Source organism: Zeus faber (assembly GCF_960531495.2).
Source record: "Zeus faber genome assembly, chromosome: 6".
NCBI classification, from domain to species: domain Eukaryota; kingdom Metazoa; phylum Chordata; class Actinopteri; order Zeiformes; family Zeidae; genus Zeus; species Zeus faber.
Window position 1 is genome coordinate 18178793 of NC_137201.1, and position 21611 is coordinate 18200403.

At 44.8% G+C, this 21611-nt stretch overlaps 1 protein-coding gene across 1 annotated transcript in view; it reads left to right on the plus strand.

Annotated features, from left to right (window-relative positions):
- shank3a (SH3 and multiple ankyrin repeat domains 3a) overlaps nucleotides 1-21611 on the plus strand; it is a gene marked incomplete at both ends in the record, with an annotated part of 157666 nt that overhangs the window by 5473 nt on the left and 130582 nt on the right. Inside the window, one exon of the mRNA XM_080002436.1 lies at nucleotides 18034-18237. Coding sequence (XP_079858562.1) covers nucleotides 18034-18237 — 204 coding nt within the window. The remainder of the gene's footprint in view (nucleotides 1-18033; nucleotides 18238-21611) is intronic.

Genomic DNA, 21611 nt, shown 5'->3' on the forward strand with positions numbered 1-21611 from the left:
CAAATAGTCCAAGAAAACGGGGGTGCCCTTCTACGTGGGACTTAAATATTCAAAGGATTGAAGAGTGATGATCGATAAGGCTTTTTTTGGTATTTGGCACTGGAGGTCATATAGCGGAACAGAGGAAAAAACACTGACATCTAAGAGACATCCGTCTTTGTTGAAAGACGTCATAATAATTAATAACTTATGTGATAACACCACTCAGTGCGCCCTTGAGATATAAATCTCATCCAAATATGGCTTAAGTAAAAACAATCTTTCTTCATTGTCTTGTCCAACTTGTTCACATAGTTTAGAATTACGGGGGTGATTGGGGGGGGTCGGACCTCCCCAAAAATCGAGACATTTATATTTCCTTCTTACCTGTAATTGTTGTAGTCTTGTCATACGATTTCAGACACCCCTAAAGTGGACCATACCATTACGCTGAGCATCGCGCGCCGCGATGAACCCAGGCAAGCTGAAGCACCTCCGTCCAGTGGGAGCAGCTCCGCAGCGGCCGTCAGAGCCATCCTTTTTCCAAACAAAGCAAATAAAAACAGTGTGTTTTTATTGTAGATTCATTTGTTTTACTCCGTTTTGCGAAGTGAGCAAAACCAAAAAAGACAGGGACACGTTCTCAGTCACTGCCCACCCACTGGATTGTCATTTTATAATTCACACTCTGCTTGTTGATCAGCAGAAAAGAGAGTCCAACTCTACTGAAATCCAACCCAAACTGTAACTTCAATGCAGTTGTATTACTTTAATACTGTTATTAATTCTAGCACTACTCAGACGGTGTTGACCAAATCTAACTGTGTGCCCAGTTGCATTGAGCCGTTGAAATAATTAACGTTGTACCCGAGTGGTAAACAATCTTTAAACTAGCAAACCGTATATTATTGAGTCAAAGCAAGAATAAGGTTGAACAATGACACTGACATTGTCCCCTTTTTAGACCATCTATTCCAATATCAATGAGCCAAAAACTAAAATAAAAAATCAAACAATTAATGCTGAATCGAGAATAGCCGATTGCCATTTAACTCTATGATTACTGTATTGATCAGCTCACCTTTTGGGTTAATGCTCCCCATTTCATTGCATTTCCTACACTTTTCCCATTTCCAGACGTTTCTCGACCCTCCTCTCTGTCGCCTCCTCGCTCTCGCTTGCCGTCTCCTCTCTCCCCTGTAACGGTCCAGGGGAATCGGTGAAGACTTGAAAATCTAGTCACAGCAAGCTTTTGTTCCGGCTCTGACCTGGATAGCCATTGTGTTAGTGAAGGCAGGGTACAAAGGCAGGGTACCTTGGTAATCAGCGGCAGAGGAGACCTCAATTTACCCTGTAATTAGTCTTTAGTTTGAGAATGGGTGGTGGGGCTTCCAACTACAAACCAAATTGTGAAGAAGTAGCGAGACCTGCAAGAGGCTTTCGCAGCATGGCTCTCATTAGATTCACCTCGCCATCGATAAGTCAAATTACAACCTAGGTGCCAATGGGAGACAGATCACCTGGAAATACCTGGATACCTATGCAAAGATAATGGTCTCAATAACGCTCTTTTTTTCCAGAGCGTTCTGCTTTTAGCTAGAGCTGCCAAAATAATTACATAATCATCTGACCGCTATTGACCCTTTAGGGCAGGTCTGGCCTCCCTTAAATACTGTCATACTAAATAACTTTCCCGGATCACCAGATCACCAACCCAGCACATCGTCTAACACTGTCTTGGCATAAACGTACCATTTTTGTCCTCACATCCTCCTCAATTGTGCCCACTGGAGATTTTGTCTCAAACAAAGTGGATATTATATGCGGAGTGTCCCAAGGTTCGATTCTTGGACCATTATTATTTAATCTCTATATTCTCCCACTTGCACATATTAGAAAGAAACACTAAATAAATTACCATAATTATGCAGATGATTCACCACTGTACATATCCCTATCTCCTGATGATGACCTACACCCCATGGACTCCCTCAATCAGTGTATAAATGATATTAATGCATGGATGTCACAGAACTTTTACAACTGAACAAAGATAAATCTGAAATACTCATCTTTGGTGCAAAGGCTCAGAGACAGATAATTGCAGCTCATCTCAGTTCTGTCTCTGGAGAGCAAGAATGAAGCCAGAAATCCGGGTGTAATCATAGACGGCGATCAAAATTTTAAGAGCCATATCAATCACATCACAAAATCAGCTTTCTACCATCTAAAAAATATTTCAAAATGAAGAGGCTTCCTGTCAAAAGCAGACAAAATTAATCCATGCATTCATAACGAGTAGATTTGACTACTGGAATGGCCCATTCACCGGCCTCCCGAAATCAGCTGTGCAGCGGCTACAGTTAACCCAAAATGTGGCTGCACGCGTTTTCACTGGGACAAAAAAGTTTGAACATATTACACATGTTCTCAGATATTTAGATTGGCTCCCCGTTAAAGCTGGGGTTGATTTTAAGATTCTGCTTCTTGTATATAAAGCTCTAAATGGCCTTGCACCTCAGTATATAAAATAAATGCTCATTACATACGAACCAGCAAGAAGTCTCAGGTCCACAGGCCGTGGCCTTTCAACCATCCCTCGTACTAACTCATAAGCAGGGGAGGCTGCCTTCTGTATCTATGCCCCAAGTAAATGGAACACCTTGCCTGAGGACCTGAGAGAGGCCCCCACACTCAACACTTTTAAAAGCAGGGTAAAAACCTAGACCTACAGTCTAGGATTGAGTTCTGTGTGTGTGTGTGTGTGTGTGTGTGTGTGTGTGTGTGTGTGTGTGTGTGTGTGTGTGTGTGTGTGTGTGTGTGTGTGTGTGTGTGTGTCTGTGTGTGTGTGTGTGTGCGTGTGTGTGTGTGTGTCCGTGCGTGTGTTCTGTATGTGCATGCGGTGAGATTTGTTTATTCTGCACTGACTGTTCTTGTGATTGCATGGACATTTTATATATTTTCTTTGGTTGTATTTCTCTGTAAAGCGCATTGTTGTGCCCTGTTTGAAGCGCGCTTGATAAATAAAGTAAAATAAATAAATAAATCGAAACTTGCTTCGTTTACTTGCAATTAGCAACATCTACCCAGAGTGTGAGTGGAAGCAGCTGCACCTTGCACTCTGACACCGAGCACCTTCACAATCTGACACTTCATTCATGATGAAGTGTCCTATGAAAAAAAAAGGTTCAGGGGGAAACGTTCTGTTATTCAGATGGACGAAGCACTGCAGCCAACATCAGTAAATTGAGTGAGTAGCAAATTTTGCACTTTGAAGTTGTGCATGAATTCAAAGGGATGGAATCTGCTCCATCTGTCACCCCCCTCCCTCTCTCTCTCTCTCCCTTTCTCTCCCATTTTCTCTCATCCATTGTTTGTATATGCAGATGCATGTGTGTGTGTGTGTGTGTGTGTGTGTGTGTGTGTGTGTGTGTGTGTGTGTGTGTGTGCGTGCGTGTGTGTGTGTGTGCGTGTCCAAGTGTCTATGAGTATTATCTCCCTGCTGAGTGACATTAACAGTAGGTCTGGTTGGCATATGCTGTCTCGCCTGTCGGCAGTCATGGAGAGGAGGGCTTTAATCGATGTTGGGTGTGTGTGTGCGTGTATGTGTGGTGTGTGTGTGTGTGTGTGTGTGTGTGTGTGTGTGTGTGAGTGTGTTTGTGAGTTACATTGTGTTTACATATGGATGTGTGCAGGTCTACTTTGCGGCATCTTGTGACATACATCAGAACATGTTTCATTAAAGTGTGTGTGTGTGTGTGTGTGTGTGTGTGTGTGTGTGTGTGTGTGTGTGTGTGGGTGTGTGTCATATAGAAAAATGGAAACATCCAGAACCCTCATAATGGAATGACATAGCAGTATACCATTGTAACATGTATGTAGTGCATTTACATACAGTATGTATGTCTCTCCCCAGGAGACTTTTGATAATGTATTCAAACATTACAATGCATCAAGCCAATTATTTTACGCTAAGAATAAAGTTGCAAATCAAGCGTTGGGCACATGGATGACACGTTCCAGCTCTGACAAAAGTAAAAGCCAAGCAAAATAATCCACATTGATGAACCAAATCACCAAGCAGCTACTCATAAATATGTAATCACTCCAGAATATATTCATCTTGGAGGTTAGGACACTGGAGGGTTAGGAGTCAAATCTGCCGACAAGCCAGACTTCCTAACTGGACACACCATGAATGACTAGTGAATTAGACAATGAATAGTTGTGTTGGAGCAGATTACCCAATCAATACGGTTTCCTATCCTATTGCAATGAAAGCCTCTGACTATCGAGCAATCTTTATTCCTATCAGAAAAATAATTATAATTATTATTGTTTTTGTTGTTGTTATTATTGGGGGTGATATGCAGGCTGTTGCTTGCCCTGAGGGTGAGAAGTGGACTGTTATAGTCCACAAAATATCGCCATCCGAGCTGCTCTCTGTGAGCGTGCCGTGCATCATTCAGGCTCTCTCCACCTCAGGGCAGATGGTAAAATTAGACGTGGCAGCAGAGGATCATGGGCCAGTTTTTACACAGCTCGGTGTCGGTGGCTTACTGTATGGGTGTGATGTGCTCAATAATGCATTACAATGGTGTCCAACCAAGCACAGAACAGCCCTTTTACACCCACTGGTAATCTTTGCGCCGCTGTGGGATCAGTGTCAGTGACAACAGGAGAACGCTTTATCATGTCTTACAGTATCACACGGCATCACGTCTCAATTTTCATGGGATCCTGACCATATCCTTATTTACTTTGTGTTATTATCGCAGTTATGATGCTGCGGGTAACCCGAACCAAGCGTTGCGGAGAGCGATCAGGATGCTGCTGTCACTTTGCTCAGAAGCGGCGCTGGTTTTGTTGCCACCATACCAAGGGAAAAGGGAGGGAAAAAATGGGAATTGCTGGTCACCTCCACAACTTAAAGAGCTGCCGCCGATGGCGTCGAAACACAGTAGGACGTTCCATAAAAGAATCAATAACTATTGTCGATCTTGAAAACGACAAAACAACAATGCGGGTTGCACCGCCTGGCTGTCATTGGTTGACTTAAACAAGCCTTCAGAGAACCAAGTCGCTGTACTTCACGCACCTCTTCCGCATCTCTACAGCAATTCACGTTTGGAAGCTCTCAAGAAGCTTTCGTTTCGTGGGGCCCGAGGGTCGGCTGGGAAAAAAAAAATAATTCCGGACCGCTTGAACGGCCAAATCGGCAGTATTACGGTTGGATGTGCCATCGAGTGCATTGCGGCCATTAGCGGCGGTACAGTGGAATCATGTCGCCGGCTATTCTGGCGACGGTGCCAGGAGGCCAGAGAATGAAAAGGAGGCGTGTTCCGTAAGTGCCGAGTGCTGTTCCGTATGTGTGTATGTAATTCTTCGTCGCTAATCATGTGGCCGATGCCAGTTCCCGCACCCTCGGATTTAAATTTTTCTAGCTGTGCGGCGAGCACACAAATGACAGGACTCTTCTTTTGACCGCTTCATTGGCACGTGGAGCTGCGCCTGGGTAGCTGAGTTGGCAGGGAGTCGACAACGTTGCCTCTAAAGTTTGAGTGGGATCACAGGTTTCGATAAAGTGAATGTGAGGTTTGAGCCGCGGTTGACCAGCGGTTAGCGTGCCGGCGTGTTTAGGGATGCAGGCCAAGGGTTCTCTGCAGATGAGCGATAAGGTTCTGTTGAGTCTCAGAGTTTAATGCTGATCCATTTGCTGCTGTTAAAGCTTCCTGATACACATCTGTAATCCCTCCGACCTTCTTTCTCTCTCTCTCATTCGCGGTCTGTGCCTCTCTCTCCCTTTCCTCAACCACTGACCACTGAAGGGCTCATGAATTGATAAACTGGATCTCCCTGAGGCCCGAAAACGGCGGCGATAATACAGGACACCGTTTTATCGCTTTGCCGATGGCTCGGAGATAAAGTCCGCATTTAAGAGCTTGTGACTTTGTCTCCCAAGAAGTTGAAGTTTTATCTCGCCTCTGCAGTCTTGAAAGCATACCTATAGTTGTGTGAAACCATGTCACCTCACCCCCATTAAAAGGCTCATAATTAATTCACGGTCATTCAGGTTGTTCTATCCTTCAATAAGTCAAAGTTTTACAGAAGGGTTGGAAAAAAGAGTGTCTCTTGTGTCCGTCTCGGACAAAATGAGTGAGCATTATGTCATGTGCGTTGTGTCATGAGACAATCTAGTTCTGTTTTTTAGATTTTTTTATTTATTTATTTATTTACTTTTGGCTCAAACGTTACCTGGCGGTACGTGTTTCAATAGTAGCTTCCTCAAATTAGCTCCAATTAGCTTCCTTAAAAAACAAAATAGGGATTTTTTTTTTTTAAATGGTCAAAGGACTCAAAGGCTTTCCTGCGGTTCAAAAAAAAAAAAAAAAAAAAAGTATCCCTCCTTTTCAAATGATATTGTTCTACAGACTTTTCTTTGCCGTTTTAAAGTCTATCAGTGCTATTTTATTAGGTGTTATTATTTACCGCTGGGTTTCAAGCCGGCTTCTACGCTGTGCCGTTCAACCTCACTTAACAGTTAGGTACGCAGGCGTCCCAAATGTCTCTGCTCTAATTTCCTTGACAGCGGGCCACTTAAACGCAAACTAAACCCAACTAATCGTGTCAAATGGACAACGTGCATCACACACCAATTACCCATAATTAGGTAAAAGTCTGGCCTCAGCATTTTTGTCGTGTGTGTGTGTGTGTGTGTGTGCGCGCATCTGTGTGCGCAGTTTTTTTTTTCCAAGGTGTGAATCTTGGTAGCCCATTAACCAGAGTTAATTGAATCAGTAATGGCCCCACCCCCACCCCCACCCCATCCCGGAGGAAGGTTTGTGTATAAGGCTTCAGCTCTAGACCCCAGTGGGGTGTGCACACTTGGTGTGGTATAAGACCAGAGACTGTGCCGGGGAAGAGACACCTCTCACTGGAGGCTGAAGATTAAAGATTCTCCACGCCACAGTGTTTAATTCATACCGCCCCACTTCAAACAGACTCTCAGCTGCGTTAAACAAGTGAGTCCATCATGGGATGGCGAGGAGGCCTCGACTGTCTCGTCTGAAAAACGACAAAGCGATGGCTGATCGTTGCACAGTACACGTGGGGGGGGAAATGTGCTGCTTTTGGTCGGAGTGATGTTTGGCTCAGAAGTGGTGATGGTGGTGTGTAGGTGTATATGTGGCATAAGATGACTCTTGGTAAAAACCTCCATTGTTTCGCAAGGTTTTTTTTTTTTTTTTTTTTTCAAATGATAATGTGAGATCAAACGTCAACACAAATTGAACGATCAAGATAATAACCGCTGGGTTTGGGTATTAGCATTTCACCCCAAAAGTAGCATGTAAAGCGTTCCTGGGTTCACATTCAGTGTCTCCGGCATGCAGTTAAACAAGAGTGAACACAGGGAGAAGGCTTCACTAATCTGTTGACATGCCTCACTTAGAGTGATGTAGTCTCCTTTCTACATGCCATTAAGCAACCGGCAGGCAGCCCCTTCGGTTTAAACTTTTTAATTAAACCGCCTCAAACTGTGTGACTGATTCCAATTCCCGTACTCTAATTTGTCACTTCAATAACTTTGGGGTGGAGACGGTGATTGTTTTCCCGTTTCACACACTCCGCCGTGGAATATTTCATACGCTGCGTCCTCAAGGTTCAGGGCGCGCTCCTGCCGAACCAACTAATCCTAGCGCTTTCGCCACTTTAACTCTGATAGAATCTATTTTCAGGAAAGGAAAAAAAAACGAAAACGGGATGAATGGCACCTTTGCGCGAACTTATTGGTTGTCGGCTGTCGTTAGGAATCAGGAAGGTTGCCTGGGTAACGGGACCTAATGGGCCAAAAAAGGGTATTTTGTTCGCTTGTTGGATTCGTTGTTTGAACGAGTGAATGAGTAGCTTCTTCTTCCCCCTTGAAGCACAGGCATGGAGTGACCTGCTTAAGAGAGGCGAGGCGGTAAATCTGAGCCTCTTTTAAATGGTGTGAAATTGCATGTCAATGTCCCCGTGTTAGTGTGAGCGTAGCACGCAGCCCCATGCCACCGGTGTTACGTTGGATACGGTGTCCGCGAACGACAGACACCGTGTGACAGCGTGTCACACGGTGTGTGTGTGTGGTTCTCCGCGCTCCGGCACTTCTCTGACAAGCACTCTGGATGTGCTCTCCCAGGTTTAGAGGCCACATGGATGGACCGACGCGTCCTCTGATGCCGCGTATCCCTGTGAGCACAAGTAGAACTAGTCCACACCGATGCTCGCTTGATCTCCGAGTATTCCAAACGCCGGTGGTGGAGTGCAGGCCTTCCTCTGCAATAGCTGTGGAAAAAAAACATCCCGTGTATCATATTACGGTTTTCTAATTAGCTAGTCTAATGAAAGTCTCGGAAGGGTGGGGATGGGGGGGCGGTTGTGTGTTAAGGAACAGAGAGGGAACGATAAGAGGAAGCAACAAGGGAGTGAGCGGGAGTCACTCACGCGTCAGGCACGAACACGTGCTCGCTCGCTCTTGCCGCTCATCCATTATAAATGTCTGCCTCAACCGTGCCATAAAATATGGAGGGATGAAAGAAAGAGCTGTATTAGTTTAGTTCCCCGAAGCTGGTGTTCGCTGCCACAGGACCGGCTGATTAAGACGCAGAAACATTTTCACCTGTTATCGACCTGGAGCGAAGCCAAAGGCAGAGACAGCACCCGAGAACAGAGACTCGGAAGCGAGAAAGCAGGGAAACACAGGCGGTGGATGTCCTCGATCGATCTAATGAATCCAAGACGCTCCCCTGACGATTGCAATCACGGTGCATATATTAGAGTACAGCGTATCGCCTAGTGGCAGGATTAGCAACGTGTTATCGTACAGCGGCTGACTGTATGACTCCACATACAACAGCGCAAACACTTGTTAGTTACGGTTGTCGTGGTGATCTTCATCGTCCCCTGGGGTGAGGGCACGCCTTTAATTAGAGCATAAGTCATTTAGGTCGCGACAGCCAGAGGTCCTGGCAGATGGAGACTGGGCGATGGAAGAGTCATTACACTCCATCATCGCTGCACTTTTCCCTGCCTCTCTCACATTACTCCATCACAGCGCTTCCCCTTTTTCCTTTCTCTTCTCTGGCAATGCATCACATCTTGCTAAAAGGCACCAACAATTCCCGGTCTTCTTCCATTCAGATGGGTTAGACAGGATGCCATCTGCGCCTTCAGAGATAAACCAACGACGCCTGTTCCACTCCCTACATCACACACACACGCACGCGCACACCCACGCACGCACGCACACGCACACACACACACACACAATTAGTGGACACTGTTTGGAAAGTGCCTTGAATTCAGATGTGCAAAGAAGTAAACAATGGCGCCTGTGCATGTCTGCTTACATGCATGAATGTATGATATTCACATGGTCACGTGCCCACCCATGTTTACACTTTTATAAACTCTCTAATTTCCATCAAAACCTACTACTCCAGGACCGAATAACACCAAATCAATGAACTGGCTTATAGTGGATTAAAGTCCCATCCGCCCAACACGTTAGAGGCTAAAGGGTCCGTGTGAAACCTTTGATTGTTAGAATTCTTTTCATACTTTCAAACAGCTCAGCACAAGGTATACATGCACAAAACAAATAAATATTGCAATAACATTGAGCCCTATATTCGTAGGCTAGCATTGCATTTTATATTTACATTAATAGGTTTCATCATGTAGCTGATGCTTTTGGGAATAAGCACCATTTGTTAGAAGTAGTCAAACCCAATTGAGCACATCAAGTATTATCAGCAAAGCCTCCAAAGAAATGTGAGCAATGTCGGGAAGAAAATGTAAATGCGATGGTGGCAATGTGTGAGTTTAGGTGAGAAGTGGGAGTAAGTGGACCATGGAAACGTTGTCGTGCCAGGCTCCAAAAGTACCATGATGCGGGCTTGGACCTTTATTACCGGCTCTTTTTTTTAACAGTAGTAGTACAGTAGTATCAGAGGTACACACCTGCAATTACTGTTTTTCGCCATAGGTGCCGCCAAAAACAATAAAAACAGAAATCTGCGATTTCCACTTGAAGTCACATATCAATTTTATCTGCAAAAATTTAAAATTAAAAAAAAAGGAAAACAGGCAAAACAGTTAGAATAATTCCACCCGTCAGTTTGATCCTCACTCCACCGACTACACAATTTTGAAAAAATTGCGAGGGGTGGGGGTGAGGAAGGGGCGTGACGTCTTTTTTTTCTCCGCTGAATTTGTGAGGTAGAAAGCTACTAAAAGTATAAATCTCTGTCAGGGTACTCCATGTGCGCTTTGTGCTCATTTCAGCCAGTAGATGGCGTGCTGAGCCACACTTACCACCTTGCGATTTGATTACATTTGTCAGGAAATATTAATATTTCGACCGGGATTGATGTGTTTCCTTAGAAAACAGTCTTACATTTCAGCTTACAGCTCAAAAAAGATGTTTGAGTATGTACTGTAGTGCCACTTTTAGCTGTGCACATAATTTTCTCCCTCTTATAGGTTACATATCCGGTGTACACAGAATTAATTAGTTTCTCTGTCACCCTGACACTGAACGTGACAATTCAGTTCAAATCGAGTCAAGTTTATTTATACAGCACTTAATCACAGTACAATCTGCAAGGGCTTCACAAGCCCATAGTTGACATAGAAATCGCACAGCATCCCCCATATCCTTAATATATGGGCAGAGAAAATTCACAGAAAAACACGTCGGAAACCTTTAGAAGGGGCCACAGAAGGAGCAATCTCTCTGGCAGGACTTTCAGGCTGCAATTGATGCCGAGCGGGCAACATTATGAGCACAATATAACAAGTGTTGTGTTGTATACAATATAATGTGCGACTGTATATGGTGCAAAATATCACCAGTTAGCTCAACTTAGCGGAGCACCACAACGACCTTTTGCAAAACTCTAATGAAACCACGGTTCACAGCAGAGTAAGATCCCTCATCTCATCCAGCCCGACTGCACTCCTGCTGATGACCCCTCCACACCCCCCCCCCCCACCCACCTCCGACGGCAGAATCTCCTAGACTGCTTTTTTATCCACCTAACTTATTGCCAATCATTCGCCACTCCCCACCCCCCATCCTCATCCAGCCACTTTGCACTTATTCTCCTCATTTAAACAGACAGGTGATCAAGTCCTGTCCTTTGATGAAAGGCTGTGCCGGCGAGCCCCGGGACAGAGAACAGGGAGGTGTCACTCCAGATTGCGTGTGATCTGAGTCAGTCAAGGAATGACTTGAATAAATGAATGAATACGCATGGAAAACACGACACAGGCAAACAACAATTGCTTTTACGGTTATCTCCATTTCTCTAATTCAGCGGATGGGGTGGAAATGGCATTCAGGCCCATTTTAATTTATTTTTTTATTTTTTTATTTTCATGATTATACGCCGTACCCTGATCCCTTCCAAATGGATCCAATACAAATACATAAACTTTTGAATCTATCATCCTCTACCCAATCCTCCTCTTTTATTCACTTCGGTGTCCTTATCTAATGCAACACAAGCATCACTTCTGTGGCTGAGAAGTGAAGCTCAAGTCACCCAGCTGCCACTTAATACCTAAAATGGGAATTGAAAAGGTGGAAACACAAGTGCATGTAATGGTGAATTTAGCAGCAACTGTGCACCATTTAGAAAGTGGCACTTCAACGCGGCACATTTATAAATAATAATTGATTCCTACAGTGACACTGGGGTTGGGTTTGCGTTTCTGGAAAAATTGCAGCATCCAGTCTTGTGATTTTGTTAGTGTTGCTATGCTCCGTAAAACACGGGGTCGACATCAAGGCCGCGGGAGCAGGAGAATGTTCTCACACATGAATGAAAAAAGCCTCCGGCTTGCAGAGGATGACCGCACACTCTAACTATCTCAATTGAGAATTACCAAGCGTCACACTTACACATAAACAGACACACACGCACACACACACACACACACACACACACACACACACACAGACACACACACACACACACACACGCGCGCGTACGCATGCATGCAAGTGGATTCAGTTCCCCCCATTTGTAATCATCATCAATATATTTTCATTGCACACTGCTTTTATTGGACGCTCGCTCTCCCCCTCTGCACGTTGCAGCCAACCAGGCTGACTCTGCAGTGGAGCTCCGAGGCACAGCCAGAGCAACAGAAAGATGAGAGGGAATTTAGAGCGTGGCGAAGAAGAGGGGGGCGAGACAACGAGAGAAAGAAGAGAGAGAGAGAGAGAGAGAGAGAGAGAGAGAGAGAAAGAGAGTGAGACAGAGCAGGTCGCCAAAGTTTCACACTTAAATCCTTTCCCTACTCCAAATTGTAAAGCGGTGGTTTCCCAGCCGGCCTCGGGATCCAGAATTGTCCTCAGTCACAAAATCATGACAAAACAAAACAAAACAAAACAAAACAAAAACCAAAAAAATGAAGAATTGAACCATCGTAATTAATTTCACAAAAATGAACTGTGAACAGACAACAATGAACAGAACAATGCTGTGGAAGAAAAATCCGCTAAAAACAACAAATTTCCCTAATTCCAAAGCACTGTTCCTTTAGACAGCAATAACATGAGATTACATGTAGGCCCCACGTTCACATCGGGAAAAGGACTGAATGGCTTTGTCGCTGCTTTACTCACAAAATGGAAGTCAATGAAATGAGGGTTTTCTACCGTTATATACTGAGCAGCTTCATAGCTCTGCAGAAGGGTTAAGCACCCTATTCAGTGTCTTCAGCTGTAACATTACCAGGGAACCAAAACCACTGTTCCGCGCATGTGGATGTGACCGTAGCAAGCTCTATTTATCTCTGAAAAAGTACAGCTTCCCTTCTAAATACAAGGTACCGATACCTCAGCTTTGAGCATTACGTCATCACTATTTGATTTCCTGAGTAAGAAATAAATCTGACACTGTCACTCCGGGAAACAATATTTATTTTGTTTTAATTGTAGTACAGAGAGCAGGTTACCCGCAATCATTTAAACTTATAGCCCAAACTGGTAAAACTATGAGAAGGGGGACAGCCGGACCTTGACGGCAACAATCTGGGCTTTTTAAGTGGCCAGTAAAGGGAGGTTGATGTCCTAAGCGCACTTTTATTAATTAGAGCATTTATTTGTCGCGCCGTGTTTATGAGCTAATAATGTTTTTGGATGGCTACCTTGAATGTCAGCTCCTCGCGGCTCCTTCCACGTTTTATGTTTTGTTTTTCCTCCTCCCCCTCCGTCATTCCCATTGGCAACATAACAACGCTGTGAATCGCGGGTTATTACCTCGAGCAAAGCCTTGCACGCCCCTGGACTCGCAAAAAAGCGTCCGCAGTGGACTCAGATGTATCGAGGTATTCCTCATAATGCTCATGAACATATACGGTGGCGGATTTATCAGGGTTGTGCCTCTGTGAGTCCAGAAGGTTGATATCCTACCTGTAAAGAAAGAGAGTTTTATTCAGCGCGTGTCAAGAAAACAAGGTATTCTACCCAAGAAAGCATTTCCCTTCTTGATGAGCTTCCACACATAAGACACAACACTGCAGGGATTCAATATCTTTAATAATTCTAGAATTCTTAATTTCCTTTTTCATCTGTTTATCCCATCTACAGAGACCTAATCAGTTTGTAGAGCCTAGACCAAAATGAATCTATCTATTATTAATCTAGTTATAATTCAGCGGTAGAGATCATGTTATTGTTATTGTTATTGGCATGTTATCATGGCTTGGGGATAATGCATAATGCAGCCTTCCCTGTAAGGGGTCTAGTTTTTCACCTAAAGTCCTCACACACTGTGGCACACGTTGTTTGGGATTCGTGCTTCATTTTATATTTTTTGGTCTGGTTGGATGGTGGTAAACTAGGACACGTCACGGTCATTGGGAAGGATTCATTTGTGTGCATGAGGTGACAGGGTCCCAGAGAAACTTTAGATTGTCTGCTGTTGACTTAGGCATTCTCAACACGCACGCACGCACACAGACAGGCACACCCACATACACACACACACACACACACACACACACACACACACACACACACACACACACACACACACACACACACACACGCACACACACACATGCACTCATGCAGGCAAACATTCACACGGTCTCTCTCCCTGACACAGGCACACACACACTCACACACACACACACACATATACACACACACACACACACACACACACACACACACACACACACACACACACACACACACACACACACACACACTAACACACACACACACACACAGAGGCATACACACACTGACTCTTTGTGAAGCACAACCAAGGTTATTTCATTGAACAAAGCAAACAAATGTAGTGGCTGATGAGAAACTGGAAAAGTGACCCTAAAATTTTCCCAGGGAAGAACAGCGACCTCTTTGCCAAATCACAGACAAATCACACAAAAGTAATTCCCTTTTTTTTGGGGTTTACCAGGGACACACAGCAGACAGATATAAAAAGTGCTTGAGGTAAAGTCAAATGAGGAAGTAATGACTTTTTGGATCAATTGTGCAGCCGCAGAAATAACGATTTTGTGCCATTCATTTTCTCTGGTTATCTATGGCCTGTGGAACACATAATATTATGTGTTGCAAAATACTGATTATGCTTTATCCACATGTGTTCATATTCCTACAAGATGATATCTGCACCTTAAGATTTCTGTATTGTCATTTCTCAGCACTCGCATACACTGAAATAAAATGTGTCCTCTGCATTCGACCCATCCTACTAGGCTTGAGCCGAATATCGCGATATTTGCCATACTTTCACAGTATCGGAATATCGCCCACGCCCCCATCATATCACATATCATACCACGCTTATCAACCGGTTAACACACTCACATTTCTCAATCCCAAAATAAGTCAAATTCATCTTTTTTTTTATTCTCTCTTTTTCCACGCATGCATTTCCTCACTCCCGCTTTCTTGGCGCCCGTCGCTGTTCGCACGGTGCACGGCAACAACCGCTGAGCCACCGTGCCGCCGACTCTAGGTGCTTGAATAGATTTCGGTTGAACCATTAGTGCACCTTAGATGCTCTAAGGTGCACTAATGGTTCAACAAAAATCAATTTCCATACACTGTACAAATGTCAAGATATTGTACCTTTCAGTGATCAAGGGCAGACCTGATCCATACTGTAGGTCTGTTTATTACCCTTGGTGATTATCATTATTTATTTTAGTGACTTGAAACATAATGTTTGAGCATCAGCGGGAGCCGACGGTGCACGTCGCCCATGGGTTGTCGCGTCTAGGTTTAATCATTCGCTCAGTCAGTTACTAGGTTACTAATGCTTCCTAGTTCCATGTCAAGACGTGGCATTTTTTCACCGCCAGGTGTTAAAGCACAGCACCTGTGTCAAATTCACTTGTACTCACATGTTGCATCACAATATGCTGAGAAACAGACCTTAAAATGGTCTCCTGGACCCGCTGACAACTATGGTAGCGTGCAAATTTTTGGCAAAAGGACTTTATTTAGCCATTTTTCCTATTTGTCAGTTTCCATTTTAAAAGGTGGTTAAAACGCCGTTCCTTTAAAAGTGGATTTAACAAATACAAAATAGAGCAAAAATCCTTTCCATTCAAGTAATTGGTCAGGGATCATGTAAAGTATGTGTGCTGGTTGTGTAAACTGGCCCAAACTCAATTTGACACAGGTATGGTCCTTTGAGCAGCACATTTTTATATTACAGTATATAATATATCAGATTATCTTATTTTATATTTTCAATTGAACAAACTATTGAGGAACAAACGCGTGAAAGTTGTTGTTTTGCGGTCTGGTTTCTTCTTCAGCAGTCTGCACCCCACCGCCACCCCACCACCCCACCACCCCACCACCACCAGAGAGGTACATTCTGTTCACTGATGGGACTGAGTCCGAGGGATTTGTTCAGTGCCAGCGTTCGTGAGGAAGCGTTCATGGGGACATTATGAGGAGGGGCTTTATCTCTCACGGCTTACGGGCCCGAGCGGTTGTGCTGCCTTTTAATTTGCATTGTGTTCATGTATCAGCCGTCACTTGCTATAATTACTTAATCGCTCTTCAATGTGACTTTGGCCACGAGGACAGTCCAACATAGATACATGGACTTATTTAAGTAAGCCATGAGGCGAATGCCATGCAAGGAGCTTCAAACATCGGTTTCGTTGATCTTTTCTATGGGCCAAGACGAGGTTTACCACCGGAGGTCGCTGGCTGATGGAGAGGGCAGCGGTATCGAGTAAATCCTGCAGGCTCCGGGTCCGTCCTTCCAAGTGCAAGTTAGTTTTACTTGGTGCCTTTGAGCACTTATTTTAAGATCATCACTTCCCTTCCCACCGTTTGCCATGCTCTTCCCATGCTTGTTTGGTGTATCATGGTATATTCCACTTCAAGTAGCAGACTAGGACCAGGTAAATAAAAAAAAAAGGGAGCTGCTATCAAGGTTGAGCTCTGGCAGATTTGTAAAGCGAGGCAGAGTCATCAAAATGTATCCTGGAAAATTCTAAGAATAATATTTGACCAAAATGAAACCCCTTTTCCTCTCTAAAAATATATCTGTAGTTTGATCATATTCATAGCAATGTGTTAATACTTGAGTTTGTGTGCCTGTGTGTGTGTGCGTGTGTGTGCGCGTGTGTGTGTGTGTGTGTGTGTGTGGGTGCGTGTGCGTGTGTGGGTGTGTGTGGGTGTGTGCGTGTGTGTGTGTGTGTGCGTGTGTGTGCGCGCGCGCGTGCGTGCGTGTATGCGCGTGCGCACTGCATGTCTGTTTGTAGAAGACGAGGTCTCTTCAATCCGACACCGACATCCCAAGCGGCCCTGTTTCATCGCCTCGTTCTTGCTCGCCCTTCCCTTGGCTCTCACTTCAAAATGGTGGACTAGCTCGTTCTCCGTGTCAGGAGGAGGCGTTTCAAAGGCACGTTTGAGCCTCGGTTTTGTTATGTTTGGAGACAAACAACTTTCCATCTCGGGGCAATGGCAAATGAAAGACTATGTAAAGCTAGAGGGGTCTAAACAGAGTCGGTCTGGATGAGGTTCTGGCTTCAGTCATTTGGAACTAGATGCACTGATATTCAGGTTTAATATGAATCCTGCTACTTCAGTACTGAGTTCCAAGCGTCGGCACCTCCGTCTGCGAGCTCGCCCTTGCAGACGAAATGCTCGACGGTTGCGTCCAAGTGATAGCGGTGTGGTCGGCCGAGTGGAGCGGAGATAGAGTCGAAGTTAGCGATCGATACCGCGGGCAGAAGCGATTGATTTGGGTATTCCTCCCATTTCTCTCTCTCTCTCTCTCTCTCTCTCTCTCTCTCTCTCTCTCTCCCTCGCGCTCTTTTTCCTCGTTTTTGTCCCTCTTCTCACCGTCTGTTTTCTGCAACTCAGGCTCCACGACGTGGTAACGAGGTGGAAGTGCTCTGCTCGCTCGCGCAGAAAACTAGAACAATTGCTCAGAGCGAAGACTTAAACGGGGCTGGCGAAGGGCTTCCTCTGGCCCGTTGAATGCAGCAGTGCAGTCGCGTATTGTAGAGCCCACAAGGCAGTGAACCTGCCGCTGCTTTGTTTGATGGTATGATTACATAGCAAATAGAACGCAGAAGTCATATCCCCTGGAGTTCCCAGTCCATATATTGTCTGCTGTAGCCTATCAGAGCAAACGCATGAAAGGAGTCAGATTCATCGCTTCTTCTGTGTGCATGTCTGAGTACCAACAATACTGCACCTATCGCTGTAGGTGTATAATGTAAGTTCATCATTCAGCTCTGGCCACTCATCCTAAGCACTGTAAACTACTCAGTGCATCAGTAATTCACACTTGAATGTCTCATTTTAAAGATGCATGCATTATCATAACCAAAAGATCTTTTACCGGTAATTTGGTTTCGGTTGCTTTAATCGCGCATCTGCATTGTTCAAAAGGGTGTTTGGATGACCTTTTGCAGGCATTGGTGAAAGAAGCTGAAGCCTCATGTATTATTCAGGAGAGATAGCAGGTACTTAACCTTCTTCTCTTCTCTTCACAGAAATGCATGAAATTCAACGTGGACGCTCCCATCTGGCTGTCTAAACAGCGGATCCTGTGCACTCTCAACCAGAGCCTGAAGGATGTACTCAACTATGGCCTCTTCCAGCCGGCTTACAACGGCAAGGCTGGAAAGTTTCTCGATGAAGAAAGACAGCTGAGGGAGTACCCCTTCCCTTCGATCGCCCCTGTACCATATCTTGAGGTAAGCCTGGATGGATGACTGTACGGATGACCGCACACATGCACGCACGCACGCATGCACGCACACACACACACACACACATACAACTTTCACCACTCTCCCCAATGGATATTCAACCCTGTCACAGAGAACATCCCCATCAGACAATGTTCTTGACTGCATTTTTGCAAATATTTCTCATTATCTCGAAAAAAATCTATATATAAGAGAGAGAAAGGCAGGGTGGTTAGGGTGACTGAAAGGTCATGGGAGAAAATCTTCAGCAAACAGAGCTCAATTTGATATAGATTTACGGAGCCTTCATAGGGGTTACAAAAAAACGGGCTGCTCCGTGGCGCACACTCTCACTGGAAGTTTCAGAGCACCCGCTTTGATGCTTGATGTTAACTCCTCCTGCGGTGGAGCCTCACCTCCTGTCCCGCCTCGTGCTTGAGCGGTTCCACTTCCGCTCTTTCCAAGATACCCTTGTTTACCAATCTTTACATTAGCCATTCCCATTTCATTGTCCCTTAGATACCAATATTTCTCCAGCTGGCTGGGACTCTGATTGGCTGAGTGTCTCCTAGTGATTTCTCTGTGACACCATTATCTCGTAGTTCATCCTGACCAGAACAAAAATATATGGCTAAGTGCCCTTTATTGACTCTGGTTCAGGCCTAAGTGCCCTTCTAATGACTCCATATTATTTCCCCACAGCATACAGTGTAATACCATGATCAGAGAGTAGCCATAGTGGCACTTTCATGCCCCTAGCAAAAAATATATATATTCTGCAGCTGAAAGATTAGTTATAACAGGAGTCATTATCAGGTTAACCAGTTTGCATGGATCTGCTTGTACAGTCGCACCTCGACTTGCGACTGTATTTCGTACTACAAGAACGGTCGTATGTTAAAACAGTCGTATGCCGAAGCAATTTTTCCCATATAAATTATGAAATCATAAAGGGTGAAAATAAACAAAATACACAGCACAAACACAGTAAATATGAAAAAAATATCGATAAGCCACGAACTACGTGCACACACGATGAAGGTCGCCTGCTGACTGACTGCTGACTGACTGCTGACTGGCCGCCGACGCGCCAACTGCAAATTTCCACGGCCGTATCTTGGAGAAGTCGGACGCAAGTCGAGACAAATCTTTGCGACTATCGCTACTCGTATCTTGGATTAGTCGTAAGTAGATGCAGTCGTAAGTCGAGGTACCACTGTACTTCTAAAGCATAGACTGGAGAAAGAAAAGAGGCGGAGGAGGAGATTGTGCCTGTGATGGCAGCTGTTGGTTTCTGAAAAGACAATTTGAAGCCTCGGGTTTGGGATTACACTCACTGCCATCTTGGCAGGGAAAGAAATGCGGTCAAGCAAACGCGAGACCTCTCAATCAACAATCATTTTCAAAATCACAACCAACAACCAACTAGATATTGGGACGCTAAAGTCTTGTGGAGAGAGAATTGCTGACTTTGTGTCTCTTGGGAGAACTTTTCGTCTGGGCTTCCAAGACTTGGATTCAGGTTTTTCCATTGACTTTCATTCGGGGGTTTTGGATTCTGCAACTTGCGGCTATGAGTTGAACTGCGTTTTAAAGCACCTCCGCACTGGATTCCCCACTCCCCACCCCTTAATTGCCCCTGCTCGTTCTAAACGCGTCAATCTAGTCATCTGCCCGTTATTATTTTCTCTTATGCTGTATGCATACATTTTCTGCGTATTTACAGGTTTGTGCACATGTGGGTGAGCAGGTGCGTGGGCAGGAAAATGTGTGCAGGTGCTTGCACACGCCAGGGCACACAATATAAGCTGTTTTGTTTTTGATGTTTATTTTTTTTTCTTTGTCAAAATGTGTCACTTAAAACCAGCAGCGATAATGACACATCGCTGTACAGCGTGTTGTCTACACCGGCTGTCGTCTCTCAGAGATAATTGAAGCATTTGTCCATCACGGTCTGTGATCAGTGAGAGAGAGAGAGCGAGCGAGGGAGCGAGCGGGAGAGAGAGAGAGAGATGTACTGTTCCAAAGCCAGTGGTGTGAAGATGTCACATATTTTTCTGACTGTCACCCTTTGCTTCCACCATGACATTGAGGAGGGAGATAGAGTTGTTAATAACAATGTATTCCATTCCACCTCATCTTCTTTTGTGCAGTGATACAAGATCCGCTGCCAAATGCGTGAAGGATTACCAAAAAAACAACCTTTTACAGCTTTAGAAAATGCATGTATAAAAGGGAGGTTTTGATTCAAGACCTGTCTTCACTTTCTGCTGATGCACTCACATTAAATCAAGAACGATGATTATGGAAAGTTTGTCGTCTCTTTCCGTGTTTCCCTTTTCACTCTACTGTTTTTATTTCCCTTTTTTTCTGTTCGCTCCTCCTCTACCCCTGGCTCTCCTTCTTTCGAGATGAGATTCGCTTTCCGACGCCCCGTAATGGCGACAGGAAATGACAAAAGCAAACGGATGCGCTCAGGCGGGAGGCCAACACTACTTATATCAGGGGGCCGCTTCTCATTAAAACCTGAATCCTCCCAGTGTGCTGAGAGGTATGGCGAAGTAGTTCAAGCTATGATGTTAAATCTTTCGTTCGGTGACACGTTATACTTGAGTAAAGTCCAACTTTAGGGGGTGGGGTCTATACTATGACTCAGCACGGTGCTGCAGAACGGGGCGCGGGGCTGTGCAAGTTAATATGCTGTGGATCAATTCAACTCTAAAATATAAGAGGTCATTTCCACAGGCAGTGTTCAGCACATTAGCCATTGACATTGTTATTATTCTGTATGGGTGTGTGTGTGTGTGTGTACGTGTGTGTGGGCGGGTGCGTGCGTGTGTGTGTGTGTGTGTGTGTGTGTGTAAGCGTTTGTGCCTGCTGTATATGAGAGCCCAACACTGGAATGCGTTTCACCCAAAGGCAACTGGACTCCAGGAAGAGTGACATCGCTCATGCTCTCGCCTTCTAGCGTTGGCTCATGGATTAGTTTCCTCCCCGTTCCATCCATCTACAGGATGGAGCTCAGGCCAGGCCTCAAAGCGTCAACACCACATAGGATACATGTTAAATGTGCTGGAATTTCTTACGCCTATCCTGTTTTTATATGTCTATCGTAAAGCCTTTTGTTGCTTACATGACATTGCCTGTACTTTCGAATAGGCATTTGAATAATACAGCTTTGGTATCGCCCACAAACTTAGATATCGCAGTCGTGGTTCTAGCTTTGTAACAGTCCTGTAATATTGCTGATTTTTGGATCATCTTCTGCCACGGTTTGAGGATTGGATGGTGTTTCCTGTCCCGGGAACCGGTGTTTCCCGCAGGCTGTCGTTTGGAGGACGGTAGATGAATGGGGTAGGGTCTTTTTTGTTTGTTGTCCA